The sequence below is a fragment of the Acartia tonsa genome, chromosome 5, assembly GCF_053477335.1.
Source record: "Acartia tonsa isolate MP-2025a chromosome 5, ASM5347733v1, whole genome shotgun sequence".
Classification (NCBI taxonomy): domain Eukaryota; kingdom Metazoa; phylum Arthropoda; class Copepoda; order Calanoida; family Acartiidae; genus Acartia; species Acartia tonsa.
Genome location: NC_137264.1, coordinates 43,273,580 through 43,292,043, shown reverse-complemented (window position 1 = coordinate 43,292,043; position 18,464 = coordinate 43,273,580). Strand labels below are relative to the sequence as shown.

The 18,464-nt window shown below is 31.8% G+C and overlaps 1 protein-coding gene across 5 annotated transcripts in view; it reads right to left on the bottom strand.

Annotated features, from left to right (window-relative positions):
* The window catches only part of LOC145319582 (uncharacterized), a 189,079-nt gene that overhangs the window by 49,276 nt on the left and 121,339 nt on the right, over positions 1 to 18,464 (bottom strand). For all 5 annotated transcript variants that reach the window (XM_080161791.1, XM_080161789.1, XM_080161792.1 and 2 more), the window contains exons 21-24: positions 7,004 to 7,071; positions 982 to 1,049; positions 644 to 770; positions 388 to 419 (exon numbers count right to left, since the gene is read on the bottom strand). In XM_080161791.1, coding sequence (XP_080017917.1) covers positions 388 to 419; positions 644 to 770; positions 982 to 1,049; positions 7,004 to 7,071 — 295 coding nt within the window. The remainder of the gene's footprint in view (positions 1 to 387; positions 420 to 643; positions 771 to 981; positions 1,050 to 7,003; positions 7,072 to 18,464) is intronic.

The following is an 18,464-nucleotide window of genomic DNA, read 5'->3' as shown; positions in this document are numbered from 1 at the left end:
TAGCGTTTTACTCTAATGTATAATTAAGTCTTGAAAAAAGATTTTAATTGTAAGGCAAAAGGAAACTTCTGGAGATGCTACCCAACCGCAAAAAACATCAAAAACCTTTTTTGATTGAATTCACTGTAATACTTCTTATAAATTATTCTTTCAATAACTACGCTTTTTGACCGTCTAGACATTTTTTTTATATTTATTTCACAAATCACAAAAAAGCATTGATTTTTGAATGGACAAGAAAATATATTTTGAAAAAGGACAACTAATGTAGATTTTTTGTGTCATATTTGAAAATATAAAGGCACGAAAACAATTACCGAAAGTCTAAAATACTTATAAAACCAAGATAATTATAGAGTAGCTACGCGAATAAAATTAAAGTGAAACCTGGACCAAATCAGGATTGCTTCTTGAAAGACCTAAAATAAGTAAAATTTGATTTGAGATATCTGAGAAATTGAGAAAATTCCAGCTACAGCCAAACAGGAAGAAAGGAATATAAACAAAATTAAGGATTTTGAATCAAAGACAATTTCTGTGGACCGTTCCTTTTTTAGAGGGAGGGGGGGGGGGGGATTTGTAAGAGAGATTTTTCAGAAAATTTAAGTTTTAAAGTAGCTATCATATTTTAAAATATATTTACCATTGGTTTGTGGGGGCGGAGGCGGAAGGGCATCTCCCCCTTTGTTTGGGGGCTTGACAAACATAGTGTCTATGAGAGGAGGTATTGCCCCCGTGGTGTCCACCCCATACTCGTCATCGTCGCCCCCCTGAGGGACATAAATAAAGATTTTAAAACCAGTTTTTATAATTAAAGTTATATTTCTATTATTGGCTTAAATTCTGAACTTGATCTGTGATTGGTCAAACAATAACACATGCTCTTCTCTTATTGGGTAAAAATTTAAATTGATCTCTTATTGGTCACACAGACGTTCATCTTGAATTGAAATTGACATTTTTCATATCTTTATGCCCTGCCTGTTTACACTTAGACATTGTCGAGTTACAGGATACAGACCGTACAGCTGATATTAGCTCCATCTCACCTAAACAATAATATCATTAGAGTTACAGATATTGATACAGGCAGACTGAGTGAGGAATACTATACATATGGACATGGTAGAGTTACAGGATACAGAGCGTACAGCTGATATTAGCTCCATCTCACCTAAACAATAATATTATTAGAGTTACAGATATTGATACAGGCAGACTGAGTGAGGAATACTATACATATGGACATGGTAGAGTTACAGGATACAGAGCATACAGCTGATATTAGCTCCATCTCACCTAAACAATAATATTATTAGAGTTACAGATATTGATACAGACAGACTGAGTAAGGAATGCTATACGTATGGCCATGGTAGAGTAACAGGATACAGAGCGTACAGCTGATATTAGCTCCATCTCACCTAAACAATAATATTATTAGAGTTACAGATATTGATACAGACAGACTGAGTGAGGAATACTATACATATTGACATGGTAGAGTTACAGGATACAGAGCATACAGCTGATATTAGCTCCATCTCACCTAAACAATAATATTATTAGAGTTACAGATATTGATACAGACAGACTGAGTAAGGAATGCTATATGTATGGCCATGGTAGAGTAACAGGATACAGAGCGTACAGCTGATATTAGCTCCATCTCACCTAAACAATAATAGTATTTTAGTTACAGATATTGATACAGGCAGACTGAGGGAGGAATACTATACATATGGACATATTAGAGTTACAGGATACAGAGCATACAGCTGATATTAACTCCATCTCACCTAAACAATGATATTATTAGAGTTACAGATTTTGATACAGGCAGACTGAGTGAGGAATGCTTTACATATAGACATACTAGAGTTACAGGATACAGAGCATACAGCTGATATTAGCTCCATATCACCTAAACAATAATATTATTAGAGTTACAGATATTGATACAGGCAGACTGAGTGAGGAATGCTTTACATATAGACATATAAGAGTTACAGGATACAGAGCATACAGCTGATATTAGCTCCATCTCACCTAAACAATAATATTATTAGAGTTACAGATATTGATACGGACAGACTGAGTGAGGAATATTATACATATGGACATGGTAGAGTTACAGGATACAGAGCATACAGCTGATATTAGCTCCATCTCACCTAAACAATAATATTATTAGAGTTACAGATATTGATACAGGCAGACTGAGTGAGGAATACTATACATATTGACATGGTAGAGTTACAGGATACAGAGCATACAGCTGATATTAGCTCCATCTCACCTAAACAATAATATTATTAGAGTTACAGATATTGATACAGACAGACTGAGTGAGGAATATTATACATATGGACATGGTAGAGTTACAGGATACAGAGCATACTGCTGATAATAGCTCCATCTCACCTAAACAATAATATTATTAGAGTTACAGATATTGATACAGACAGACTGAGTGAGGAATACTATACATATAGACATATTAGAGGTACAGGATACAGAGCATACAGCTGATATTAGCTCCATCTCACCTAAACAATAATATTATTAGAGTTACAGATATTGATACAGACAGACTGAGTGAGGAATACTATACATATAGACATATTAGAGGTACAGGATACAGAGCATACAGCTGATATTAGCTCCATCTCACCTAAACAATAATATTATTAGAGTTACAGATATTGATACAGGCAGACTGAGTGAGGAATACTATACATATATACATGGTAGAGTTACAGGATACAGTAACAGTAACATCTAATTTATTCATAGGCTGCTTTAACCTCCTTTCCTCCTAAATCTTAGTTCTTTTATGGATAAAACACAGCTTTTTATAGTGCTTATAAAAATTGTCATACTGGCCTACCATTGGTCAATTAAAAGGTATACTGGCCTGCCATTGATAATTTATTCTGTGTATTGGCCTATCATTGGTCATTTGTAATGTATGCCATTATTTTTTATAAGCACTCTAAAGAGCTTTGGATAAAACAATACAAATATAATAGATATGTCAAGCTTATATCCAGCATTCTGAAAAATGACAACAAAAATGTTAGCAAAACAATTAATGATGTTTAGATAGATGGAAAAATATATCAACATACAGCGTGGCAAGAAGAAACAATAATAAAATATAAATAAAGTTCGGAATAAATAAAAAAAAATACGAACATAGGTGTCCATAGGTATCGTAGCAATGATTTGAATGAAAAAAGAACAGTAAAGCAGCTATAGCTGCATGCCGAAATCTTTGCCAGCCGCAGTCGAGCTGCACTTTAAATATGTTGCAGCTGCTTCGCACTCAAAATGTACAGCTGCCGAGCCCTGGATTGATATGCAAAAAGAATAACAACGGGACTGGCATAACAATTAAAAGATGAATAGTCTTTGATCTCTTCAGCTATTTTCAAGGGAGAATATCACATTTTAGGTTGAGGTAAAAGGGCAAAGGAGCATTGTGGGGTGAGAGTGGGGGGGGGGGGGTCAAATCCGAAAGTAAGTCATAACGAAGAGTGTTTTAAGTCAATATAAATCTATGTTTATTAATCCATGTATATCATTATCTAAATAGTTGTTTTTTGTTTGATACAAGTGGCTACTATTTAAAAAATATATAAAGAGACAGTAAGAACAAATTTTTGTGAGAGAATTTTTTTCAAGGGGTGATTTCTCTTTGCAAGACAGAGTTAACCTGTCACAAAACAGTTATAAACCTTTCATGGGTATATAAAAATCTTCACTGTGAAGGAAAACCATATAGGTTCAGCGATAAGGGAGGTACAAACAAACAGATACATATACTTTCTGTTACTTTTATATAATGATTTATCTCTGTGGAAAATGAGTAGACGTTCTGTATAATATTAATCTATGTTTATTTGTATGTAAAGTTCTATGTGTTTGTTTATGTTTGTCTTTCTACTTTATTTCTATTCACTGGAACACAAACACACACACACATACAAAAACATCCACACAGACATAAATACAGAAACAGACATACATGATAAAAAGCACACAATAAAACAAGAAAAATTATGTCCATAATAAGCGCAGCAACAATATGGTACAAAATTTCAGAGTACATAACCAAATCATCAAATTTAGTTTGACAATACTTTTTCAAAGTTATCTTCCAGTATGGCTTCGAAACCAATCAATATCAGCTGGATTAGAACCGGTATCAGCCATACTGAAAAATTATGCATAGCAACGTATTACAGAAATTTTCACCAAATATTCAAATCATTCAAAGACATTTGAAAGGCATTTTGTCAGGAACATAACAAACAATTAAATAGAAGCACTACTTATAGATTAGCTTCACACCACCAACCAAACACACACACTCACACATACACATACACAAACAAAAGAAGCGCAAACAATAAATGAAAAGAAAAACAATTAAAATAAGAAATTGGAACTCGCTGTTGTCGTCAATCATGAAAACAGGGTTAGGGCAATGGAGAATAAATAAATCATCCCCCCCACATTTTAAAATAAAATCATCCGATGCTTTTGGAATATATATTTTTCTTTTTGTAAATTCATAATTACAAAAAGTCTTTCTTTAAAGTGTAGTTGAAAGTTGGGGTATTGCTTTTCCCCTACAACAGGTGCAACTCATCAATATTTTCACTAGGACTGCCGGCCATTAAAGAGCTGTTTTTTTGTTGTTGTTAAATATTAGTTTTCATGATAACCATAGGTATTTGGGATACTAATCTCCATGGGCTAATAAGATAATTTTCCCCCTATTTACATATCCTTGGTTGTATAAATCCAAATAAAGAATGAAAATTTTACCCAATTTTCTGTAGAAAATATATCCTTTAATATATTTTATTTTGAAAGGGGTAGTTGCACGAAATGCATTTCAACTCGAATTCAGTGAACTACATATTTTTTTCCTGTTCGATGGGTTAAACTACACCTATAGGACATATATTTGAAAGAATTTAAATTTTCTACCACGTAGTTTTAAAAATATCAAGAATTGAAAATAATATTTTTATGGTATATGCAACTTATATGGCTGTCTTATTTTCACAAAACGGCATGCCGTCTTGTTTATTGGTGCCTAATTGTTTAATATTTATTGTATTACAAAGTTATATATGGTAGACAGTATTCTTGTAACTTATGCTTGCAATCATTTTTCTTAAATGAACTTCATGCAACTATCCCTTTAATCAACAACAACAAAAAAATCATGTGTTCAAATCATAAATTAGGAGAAGTCATGAAAAGACTAAAGCAATTATTTATGAGAAAACAGGAGTAAAAATTATTTTTAGAAGGTAAGAGGAGAGGGAGTACTTTTTTGCCCCCCCCCCCCCTACCTATTGATAATAAAAAGTTTGGTAAATAAATGGATATTGTTAACTGGTACTACATAAAATAAAGTTAGGTAAATAAATAGATATTGTTACCTAGATAAAAGTTAGATAACTAAATAGATATTGTTACTTAGTTCTATATAATCTAAAGTTATGTAAATAAATGGATATTGATAATTGTTACCTGGTACTATATAATCTAAAGTTAGGTAAAAATAGATATTGTTACCTGGTACTATATAATCTAAAGTTATGTAAATAAATGGATATTGTTACCTGGTACTATATAATCTATAGTTAGGTAAAAATAGATATTGGTACCTGGTCATAATCTACAGTTAGGTAAATAAATGGATATTGTTACCTGGTACTTTATAAACTAAGTTATGTAAATAAATGGATATTGTTACATGGTACTATATAATCTAAAGTTATGTAAATAAATAGATATTGTTACATGGTACTATGTAGTCTAAAATTAGGTAAATAAATGGATATTGTTAACTGGTAATATATAATCTAAAGTTAGGTAGATAAATAGATATTGTTAACTGGTAGTATATAATCTAAAGTTAGGTAAATAAATGAGTTATTTAAGCAAACAAAATTTAGCATAAATGGATATTTAAATCCCAAGGTATTAAATGATCGAGCGTTAGCTCATCATTTAATACCGAGGGATTTAAATATCCATTTATGCTAAATTTTGTTTGCTTAAATAACATTCTATTGCAACAAAAAGGTGATGTTAGCAAATAATTTCTTGAATAAAATCATAAAACGTTTTTTTCATTTAATTTTCATTTTTTTCACTGTTGTGTTTTTATTTGACATTAAAAATAAAAATCATAAAAAATCTTCCAAATCAAAGAGAAAAAATCTTTGAATTATTGGTCAATTTAAGTTCAAAGATTTTTTAAAAATATTTTTGAAAAAAAATCTTCTAACAAAAAAAAATTATCATAATCCAAGATGGCGTCAATACATGTAAAATAATATTTTCAAAACAAAAAATTTAAACTTGAATATCTTTTTTCACAGATTGAATTTCAAAAATCGGTCTGACAGTTTTTCCAAAGTCAGTATGATCTATCGAATGAAAAAGGTTTGAAACTGATAGAACATTTCTTTATACAAAAACATATTTGTTCTCCCGTTTTTTCCCACACTTCCAAAAAATGAAATTCAATGAAAATTAAATGGTTCTCACGTTAAAAAAATTTTCTCACGGGTCCAAAAAATGAATTTAAATGAAAATCATGTGTACCATTTAAATCAAAATAAATGGTTCCCACATTCTAAAAATTTTCCCACGCTTGACATTCTTGAAAAATGCTAAATAAATGGACATTTAAACAAACCAAAGATCGCGTTTTTTGCAATGGAATGAATATTGTTACCTGGTACTATATAATCTAAATTTGGGTCAATAAATAGATATTGTTACCTGTTACCATATAATCAGAAGTTAGGTAAATAAATAGATATTGTTACCTGATAATACAAAATCTATAGTTAGGTAAATAAATGGATATTGTACATGGTACTATATAATTTAAATTTATGTAAATAAATAGATATTGTTACATGGTACTATATAGTCTAAAATTAGGTAAATAAATGGATATTGTTACCTGGTACTATATAATCTAAAGTTGATCTATCAGCTACAGAACTCTGACTACTGTCACAGATAAGCTTCCTAAAAAATCAATTATTAATACAATTTTAAAATCTAAATTAAATTTCATTTCTGGATTAATATTAACCCCCCAAAAAATTTGAATAATTTTTTCTGCAATTCATTCAAATTTGTTATTTTTAAAAAACAAATTACCATTATCTTTATATAAAAAAAAGACAGGATATCTGTTTGTTTCGGTATGTTTTTCTTGTATTCCCTGGCAAGTTCGAACCCATTAATCCCTGTTTCCTTACACCAAATTTCCTAGAGAATGAGTGTGTTACGCGGCATTCCTAACTATCTCCGCGCGGCGCGTGGCTTGTAAACGGACAAAAGAAACGCGCACTTTTCCTTTGATTAGTCCCACATGAGGAGCTACGTGATTGAAAATAATGTATTGCTTGAATATACATGCATTCTGATGTGTGGAATATCTCAAATAAGCCTTCCTGCTTAGTTTGACATCATATGTGGTAAGAATTTATCTTTAATTCTTGAAAATAAGTGTAGAATGGTATAATTTTATGAGGAAATTGGAAACATTAATTTTTCAATAAATAGACCATTTAACTGCTAAGTTTTGACATACGAATATTTTCCTTTTTATTATTGATCATTTTATTCTAAAATTATCAATTTCTGATGCTATTTAATATGATTCGTGCCAATTTAAAGTTTTTTATAAATTTCATATTTTTCATTAAATTGAAATCACGCAACCTCGATGTTACAAAAATAATAACCATTAATTTTATGATATTAATTCTTATATTTTTGTTTTAGACTCACTGTTTTCAGTTAGCCAGCTCGAGCAGCTGACTAAAGATGATGATGATGATGAAGTTACCACAAGCCAGTGGTTAACTGTGATACTTCTTGAGATGTTATCCAAGAAGTTGCCACGTGATTTTCAAGATAAGCTCAATTTATCATTGGGCTCGATGGATGTCCCAAACGTCCCAAAGCTGTTAAAGATTATTGAAGAACAGCGGGGCGCCATTTTAATGAGGTGTTCGACTGATATGGACACCCCCTCTAAGAAGAAAGGTAACCCTGCGACAGCCGCTACCGCCGTAGGTAAACCTGGTAAATCTAAGATGAAGCAGTCATGTTTTGTAAATGGCTGTAACGATATGCACTTACTTTACAAGTGCCCAAAATTTCATGACCTGTCAGTGTCAGACAGGAAGAGTATTGTGGAGAGTGCTGGATGCTGTTGGACTTGTTTGCAAAAAGGGCATAAATCTGTGGATTGCCCGAAGGCAGATGTAATAGGCGGCTGCAAAGTGGACAATTGTGGTCAGGCCCATAACAACCTTTTGCATGAGAGTGTTGATATGGCTGCCGCCGTCTATGAAGTACATACTTCCCCTGAGGCGAACCTAATGTTAATGTTACAACAATTGGACGTCGTTGACATTAATCGCCAGAAGGTCCCAGTGAACGCCATGTGGGACACTGGTTTAACTACTTCAATGGTAACCCAGTCACTTGTTAATAAACTTCAGTTACCTTTTACTGGAAGTTCAGCAAGAATTTCTCTAGCTGACGGTGAAGTTAAATGTTTCCCGACGGTCAAGTTATGTTTAGTTGATCGACACAAGAATTATCACATGTTAGAACCTGTGGTAGTGCCTCTCATTGGTCCTGAAGAGGCGATCTGCTCCATAAATCCTGTGGAGGCAGCTGTTTTGTTTGATATGAAACCTGAAGATTTTACTTTGGTTAATGGGCAGGTTGATTTGCTCGTAGGGCACCTGCACCCATCGATGTTTCCCTACTCTGAACGTTCAGTAGGAGAGACCATGCTTTACTCCAGCCTGTTTGGATCTGGATATTTTGCTGTTAGTGCTAATGGTTTAGCAAAGAGTAGGTATGTTGTCTGCTCAGATTTCGAGTTGGAAAGTGAATCTATAGGGTTTTTAAAACCAGAAAGCTCAGATGTTCAGCCGCAGCCGACTGTTGGTGCTGCTTGTGATGCTATTATTGAACCTGTTGGTTCTGCTTGTAGCGCTGCTAATGAACCTTTTGGTTCTGCTAGTGCTGCAGCCGTTGACAACATGGCTACGGCGGGTGTTGCCGTGGCTATTACTGATAATGATGGTAGTTGTGCTGCAGTTATTCCTGATGATATTGGTGACGATACTGTGGCCGTTGATAATATTGTTACGGCGGGTGTTGAGCCGCTGAATGATTCGGTTCCAGCCGGACAAGAGCCGACGGGAGTTTCGGTTCCGGCTGGACAAGAGCCGATCAGAGTTTTGGTTCCAGCTGGACAAGATCCGACGGGAGTTTCGGTTCCAGCTGGGCAAGAGCCGATAAGAATTTCGGTCTCGGCCGGACAAGAGCCGACGGGAGTTTCGGTTCCGGCCGGACAAAAGCCAGTAGATGATTATAAGTTTTATGACAGCCACACTTTTATTATGTGCCCTGGTGGTGTTATGAATCAAGAATCGACTTGGTTGCTGCCAAGCTGGCCGCCCGACGCAGGGTAAGAGGCCTGCAAATGGCGGTTTGAAATATGGCGGGTGTTGCCGCCAGAAAGTCATTGAAAATATTCAAACCACACATATCTAATCTACAACATAAACTATTTATGTGAAAATGATTTTTAAAGAAAAAATATTACAAGTTATATATTAGGCTTGTGAAGGGAACCAAAATGGGTTCTGTAAAGAATAAGTATTCATTATTCAACTAATTTTATTGTTCATACCTAAGCACAAAAATTCTACAAAACTGTTTAGACTTTTAAAGCAGATTTAAAAGATTTTGTTTCTTTAAGTATGATTTTGAAAAGCAAAAGTTCGTCAAATGATTTTGCAGAATAAAAAAACCTCGAAAAAGTATTTTTTTTATGGTTCACGTTTACTTAAAAAATGTTATTTCTCAGATTCTCATATGAAATAATGCATTAAAGTAAAGAACAACATGTAATATTATTATGATAATGTTTAAAATATTCCTCATTATTATTTTAAAAGATTATCGCAAAAAATCAAGATATTTGTTTAAATTTGTAAGCAAATCAAAGATTTTCTTTCATTCCGGAGGCAGAGATTCTTAACAATTCATGTACAAAAGTTTTCTTTCACTCCGGGAGCTGGGATTCCTATTAATCCACGCGTTAAGATTTTTTTTCTTCATTCCGAGAGCAGAGATTCGTAGCAATATACGCACCTAGCGATTTCGGACAATTTTAAACCTTGAGAAAATACTTTAGCAATTATTTTCCTAGGTATATATATTTTTCGTTCATGTTTAAGCATTTATAATAATGAACACGATGTATGATATTATTAAAATGTTGATTATTATTTTATATAAATATCACAGAATTAATTTAAGATAAACTATGCATATTTTAAATTAACTCTACCTTCATTTTTATCGCATATATTAAAATTGAAGCAGTATTTTTTAAAAGAAATGGGTAACATTTCTTAAGATTTTTAAGTAACGCAAAATTTGATACAATTTCGTTTAAACTTTCAAATCGATGCAAGATTTTTTCATTTGAAATGCAAACTTAAGTTTTTTATACGTTTACGTAAGTTTTTTCAATGATTTAAGTCTTTCCGGGACCAGGGATTTTTTTCGCGGAAAATTTCCTAGGTACCTACGCAGATATAAACATTTTTATCCTTGTTGGATTGAAATTTAATATGATAAGAAATTAACACAATGAGATTTTTTACATCATTTAAATATTTCTTTATAATTTATAACAATCACATAAATAATTTAATATTACATGCATATTAGAATTATTACTATTTACCTTTGAACTGATGTATCTAAAGAAAAAATGTAGATTTTTTTCGCCGATGAATTAAGTAGATTCTTTGATATTGATATTCGTAGAATTAAGCTTAATAAGACCGCTCTACGGTGTATCTTAGCTCTGTTTCCTCGGCCAGACATACCGCAGAACGGCAAAACTAAAGCATAAGATAATTTGATTTAATTTCGATTGCTTTGATTGATGATTTTGAAAAGTTTCTTGAATTATTCATGATTCTTTATATTTTGATTTGATTTAAACATCACTAATTATGTTTATTTTCAGTTGATGTAGCCCTGCGCCAGAAATCCTGTTGGAAATTATGCAGTATCAAAAGTTGTGATGGAAAGACATAACGTCCGACAGGATAGCTGGAACATGGCATTATTAACATTGAAAGATTTGTTAGTTTGTATCTTGAGGGGTTCATTCTAACTGAGGCCCCAAATTGCCTTAATTATGACTGTTTGAATATGTATAAGTTGCTTTCTTCTTAAAACAGAGAGAAATTGCAAATTCAGCATTTAGAGAAGTTCTTTTCTTATATTGAGCTTTTGTTTTATTTGGTAATTTTAATTTGCATATTAATTGCATTTTTAATTTTACGCAAATTTGATTCACGAAGATTTAAAATTATGAAATTTTAATTTTCCGAAGTTTGATGATTTTTACAGTCATATTTTATTTAGATTTAAGTATCTATTTTATAAAACATGTTTAGATTTAAGGATCTTACCTATCTTATCTGAGAAATGTTTAGATGTAAGCACGAGTATTTTTCCGCCGGAGAAAAATGCTAAATATTGAGAAGTTTTTTATGAAATTTTACTTTTCTTTTCTAGCAAAAAGATTTAGTAGAAAAAATGTCATTATTTAATCTTTCTTTCTTTTGATGAAAAAAGTTTGAGTTGATTATTTAATTATTGATGCGATTTTTAATATAAAAATCATTTGCCTATTATTATGTAGATACCTAATCAAAGTTTAGGTACTATTGATTATTAATTCATGTATTCGCAATTACATGTAATTCTAATTTTAATTGAGATTATGAGGCCATGATATAATGAGATGTGTGAGTGGTAAATGTGCAATTCATGAATGTTGAATGCTTTTCCCATTCCTTATTCTTATCCTTATGTGGTAGTGGACTCGGTTTGAGTTATTGTGGTATTCGCGAGTTACCATAATTAATTTTAGGCCTTATGGCCATAACATTTTAAACTCTTGTGGTTTATGTGTTGTGAGATTGTGATTTCGTGGACACTGTCTGCACGCATATTGCAAAGATGAGGTATTGTGTTCGATTCCCAGTGAATAGACGGGTGTGTTTCGGTATGTTTTTCTTGTATTCCCTGGCAAGTTCGAACCCATTAATCCCTGTTTCCTTACACCAAATTTCCTAGAGAATGAGTGTGTTACGCGGCATTCCTAACTATCTCCGCGCGGCGCGTGGCTTGTAAACGGACAAAAGAAACGCGCACTTTTCCTTTGATTAGTCCCACATGAGGAGCTACGTGATTGAAAATAATGTATTGCTTGAATATACATGCGTTCTGATGTGTGGAATATCTCAAATAAGCCTTCCTGCTTAGTTTGACATCATATGTGGTAAGAATTTATCTTTAATTCTTGAAAATAAGTGTAGAATGGTATAATTTTATGAGGAAATTGGAAACATTAATTTGTTAGTTTGTATCTTGAGGGGTTCATTCTAACTGAGGCCCCAAATTGCCTTAATTATGACTGTTTGAATATGTATAAGTTGCTTTCTTCTTAAAACAGAGAGAAATTGCAAATTCAGCATTTAGAGAAGTTCTTTTCTTATATTGAGCTTTTGTTTTATTTGGTAATTTTAATTTGCATATTAATTGCATTTTTAATTTTACGCAAATTTGATTCACGAAGATTTAAAATTATGAAATTTTAATTTTCCGAAGTTTGATGATTTTTACAGTCATATTTTATTTAGATTTAAGTATCTATTTTATAAAACATGTTTAGATTTAAGGATCTTACCTATCTTATCTGAGAAATGTTTAGATGTAAGCACGAGTATTTTTCCGCCGGAGAAAAATGCTAAATATTGAGAAGTTTTTTATGAAATTTTACTTTTCTTTTCTAGCAAAAAGATTTAGTAGAAAAAATGTCATTATTTAATCTTTCTTTCTTTTGATGAAAAAAGTTTGAGTTGATTATTTAATTATTGATGCGATTTTTAATATAAAAATCATTTGCCTATTATTATGTAGATACCTAATCAAAGTTTAGGTACTATTGATTATTAATTCATGTATTCGCAATTACATGTAATTCTAATTTTAATTGAGATTATGAGGCCATGATATAATGAGATGTGTGAGTGGTAAATGTGCAATTCATGAATGTTGAATGCTTTTCCCATTCCTTATTCTTATCCTTATGTGGTAGTGGACTCGGTTTGAGTTATTGTGGTATTCGCGAGTTACCATAATTAATTTTAGGCCTTATGGCCATAACATTTTAAACTCTTGTGGTTTATGTGTTGTGAGATTGTGATTTCGTGGACACTGTCTGCACGCATATTGCAAAGATGAGGTATTGTGTTCGATTCCCAGTGAATAGACGGGTGTGTTTCGGTATGTTTTTCTTGTATTCCCTGGCAAGTTCGAACCCATTAATCCCTATTTCCTTACACCAAATTTCCTAGAGAATGAGTGTGTTACGCGGCATTCCTAACTATCTCCGCGCGGCGCGTGGCTTGTAAACGGACAAAAGAAACGCGCACTTTTCCTTTGATTAGTCCCACATGAGGAGCTACGTGATTGAAAATAATGTATTGCTTGAATATACATGCGTTCTGATGTGTGGAATATCTCAAATAAGCCTTCCTGCTTAGTTTGACATCATATGTGGTAAGAATTTATCTTTAATTCTTGAAAATAAGTGTAGAATGGTATAATTTTATGAGGAAATTGGAAACATTAATTTTTCAATAAATAGACCATTTAACTGCTAAGTTTTGACATACGAATATTTTCCTTTTTATTATTGATCATTTTATTCTAAAATTATCAATTTCTGATGCTATTTAATATGATTCGTGCCAATTTAAAGTTTTTTATAAATTTCATATTTTTCATTAAATTGAAATCACGCAACCTCGATGTTACAAAAATAATAACCATTAATTTTATGATATTAATTCTTATATTTTTGTTTTAGACTCACTGTTTTCATGGTAATAAATACACATTTGTAAACTTCACATGTTGGTCATTCGGAGGGCTTGAGATTAAGATTTCGAGAACGGCTAGGATTGCGTTCCGAAACACTGTTTGTACTGATAGATCTCGTTAACCGCTGAACTGTTATGGTTTTGCTTTTAAATATAAACAACAAGTTTATATCAATTGAATGGCATTTTATATACGTAGCTAAAGTTAAAATATAGAAATAAAATTGGCATACTATAAAAAAGCTTATAAGACTCATAAATAATGATTTTAAAATTTGTCAAAGATGTAAAGTATTTGAAATACGCTAAGCCTTTATTCTAAAAATACCCTTTAAAAGGTGACAAAAACTAGAAATAATTATGGTGTTATAAATATGTAAATAGATAGATAGGGTCCAGAATAATGCATTAATGCAAATGATATGTTAATTATTTCTATGTGTGTGTGGGTGTGGTGTCACATTGATTTTATGCGCATATTATACTTTCTGTACAGGGATCAAATTGGATAAGACAATGAAAGATAAATTGATGTACACCTAGATTATAAAAAAAACAAAATTAGCCATTCTATAGATTAACATATTTGTTATAAATTTCGACACTGTAGTTTATAAAATTAATCAAGATTTCCATTAAGTATCCAAAGTTTTTAAGCCATCAAATGAGAGAAAAACACTTTGGATATATGCAGTCGAATGTTTCCTCCTTTAATAGGTTAGATAATTAAGTTTGTGGGACAGCTGCCCTTTTTTAGATAATTTGAATTCAAGATATGCCGCTTTAAAGACATCTTTAAAACCATTACATCGTAATTAATTTGTTTCGAGAACCTAACTGTGCTTTAAATGTATTGAATCTGTTTCAAGGCCAATGCATTACATTTTTTTTACCTAAATGTGCAATGCCCTTGCAAAAAACAAAATTTTTGATGCTCGTATTTCATCTATTTGTTAAACATTTAATTGTACATATGGTTATTGTATCATAAAGCTTTTTTTTGTGAATAATAATCCTTGTTATGTTTTATGCACTTCTAAAAGTATAAATTTTTGACATTTGGTGTGGACAAATTGATTTTATGTAGGCTAATATACCACTATATATAATAGATAGGTGCACTCAAGTGCACATAAAGGGATTGGTTGCTTTCCCACAAAGTGCATGTCGAGCCCTGACTTAACCCCACTTTTAAAAGGAGGGGTATTAATTTTCTATGCCTAACCTCTGCAGTGTGCCCTAATCATACGGGTCCATTACATACGGATTACTAACCCTGCGGGGCTACCCATTACTCTATATAACCTAACCTAACGTAATAAACAAAGAAATGAAAAACTACCCTCCTTATTTTCAATTTTTTTTTTTTTAAATGAAGGGGGGATCGAGGGGGGCTCAATAAGACACTTTGAAGGAAAACGCCAGGAATTAAAAAGATTTCTTGTAATTTCAGAATGTATTAAAACTTATTGACCTTTGCAAAAATTTAATCATACATACTTTTAATAGTAACGAAGCTTTTCTATAAGTTTCTTATGTCAGTGTTTGAACAAAATCACCCCTTCTGTTAATTAAAAGTATCATATAAAAGTTTGGGCACTAATAAGGCATATAATTTTGGGTACCAGTGTAATTTACAGTCCAAAGTCCCCTAGGGGTTGTATATAATTGTATTATAACTATTATTTTTGATATTTATCCTTTCAATGATTCAAAAGAAAATCTGGGAAATATATTATTTTTTAGGATTAAATTACATTCTTTTGATAAATCTCTTATTGAACAGAAATTAATTTTCCTTTTAATTTTATCTTTCAAAGAACCTATAAAAGAGCTGTAAAAGTATTTTCAGCAATATTCAGTGGATTGGAACCGGTTCTCAGCCATACTGAAAAATTATGTATTGCATCTCGGGTGTAAAAAAACTGGATTTAGCCTTATAATTGTACATTTTTATATCCACGGAAAGTTGTTAATAATAAGAGCGATAAACTATTATTTATCTAGCACTCTTTGTTAATTAAGGGTTTAGAATTAGAATTTCAGTCAGTCCGTCTATGTGTCCGTCTATAGTATGGGGGAACATTAATTACTAGGCTGCAATTTTAAAATAATATTTGCATGACCAAAGAACATCTGCTGCTAACTCGCTTTGTCTGTCCAAATATTTAAGAAATTTGAATAGCAGGTTTTAAAAAGATTTCCTTTGATAATTGGCATTTACACTTTGAATAAATTTGTCCGTCTGTATGTTTTTCTTTTTATTTTTAACTTTGCTACTTGGGGATTGTGTCATAATTATCATTTAATAGTTTTATTAACTTTTGCAAAATTATCTTTTAAAGATCCTAATAAAGCTAATATAGTATTTGTAGGCAGACATTAGTTCTTTATTTTTCATCTTACAGCAATGGTCTGACAAAATAAACAATTCTTTTTAATGAAAAAAGATTGCTATTTTCCCTCAAAGTGCCTTCTTGAGCACAGAACCCCCTTCCCTTTTAAAATTTTAAAATAAAGGAGGGGTAGTTTATGTTTATTACTTTATGTCAGATTAGATTTGGTTTGATAAGGTTCAGGGTTATGCAAAAGAAAATAGAAATAATGGGAGGTGGGTTTTAGTGGGTTCACCCAAAGATAAAAACAAAAGAATGTTTCAAAGCTACTCAATAATTAGAATAAAAGAGCTAAAAAAATTAAGTAATTATGACAATGGACCAGAACCTTAGCCTATGAATTTTAAAGGATTTTGCCAACTATCTTGCGCATAGGGTTTTGAATAGTCTTACATTTTTAAGTTTTACATTCTGACCAGGAACGTTTAATTCTAAATACATTTTTATGCCTCAAAATTGTTGTTTCTTTATTGATGTTGCGCTTCTTATGGATATAATTGTTATTGTTTGTTTTTTGGTTTTATATGTATAATTTTCTAGCTAAAAACCCATTGGATGCAAACAAAAATTCTGATTGTTTGAAACTTTGTGTAATCTTATTGAGAATGAATAAAAAGCGCTGGAAAGTTTCATATGTGTGACGTTATAGAAATGGGTCAAATCCGTCTCTTTTTTAAAAAGTATCTAACCTCGATTTATATAAAATGGGCCTAACGAATAAATTAGTCATAAGGGGGAAAGGGTAATTTTCATCAATATACCTTTCCTTGCGGTACTACCCAGTAACCTACATAACCTAACCTAACCTGACCTAAATTTTAAAAAAGGTGCAACATGGCACTTGGAGGGAAACCGCCAAAATATTTCTGTTTTGAGTATGTAACATAAATGACATTCTTGCTTTATTTTTACAACCAAAGTATTCAGCATTTTTGCCCAAGAGAATATGTATATTGTTAAGTCTATATTCTTTAGAGAGAGAGTAAACAATGTACATATTAGATCTGTTCAATTTATTTATTTCATTAATAGTTTCTGCTACGACGTTAGATGCATCTGGGGCGTTTGAAGTAATGGAGGGGGGGGGGGGTGAAAAGATTTTTCTAGGTGATGCAAAAATAGTTGAAAACCTTCCCTGGACCTATAAGAAGCTTCATTGTACAAAAGATCCATCTAAGTTTAGCGTGGTCCTTCGCCAAAGAGTCATAAAAACACATACAGCCTATAATCTACAGAATAAAGGGCCTAAAAAAATTAGGGCTTTGTTTCTAAATTAACATTTTGCGCCTTAAACTTTTTATTGCGAAAATAAACGTAAAATGTTGCTAACAGTAAATGATTTGCTGTACACAGATATAACAAGGACCTTCAGAAAACCTAAAAGTGCATATTATGCGCGCGTGTCTTGTGTAAAAGCTAAAAATCTAAAAAAAATCTGAACTGGCCTAATGGTTAAATATATACTAAATACATTGTAAGCCTAATATGTATTCTGTTTAGTTGTGTTCATAAAAGTATAAATAGTCAGGGAGGGAGAAGACATTGGACTGTAATGTATTATACTAGTAACCAATATTTTTAAAAAATTGTTTGTCATTAATTGACTTATAAACTTTATAGTCTTTTATTAAATATTGTTTGGTTGGTACCAACTAGCAGTGTCCAAACTTACAATAATTTTAATCAACAGATAGGGTAGTTGAACGTATACACCAATTTATTATTCATTATCTTATCCCTTTAGATCCTTGAAAAAAAGTACACCATCATTTAGTGATTAAGGTATAGGACAACCGTCAAAAGTTGCCGAATATTTGTTATATTTTGCTTTTAAATATCCTGCCCTAAAAGAGTTCTAACTCTCCCCAAGGTCTATGAGAAGCTACCCTGAAACCATATCGGTTCAGCGGTTACCGATATCCTTCGGTACCATAAAACAGACAGACAAAGAGAGATCCTGTTACTTTATTAAGGATTAATGGGGCAAAACTAAATTTTTAATATTTTCAATAAT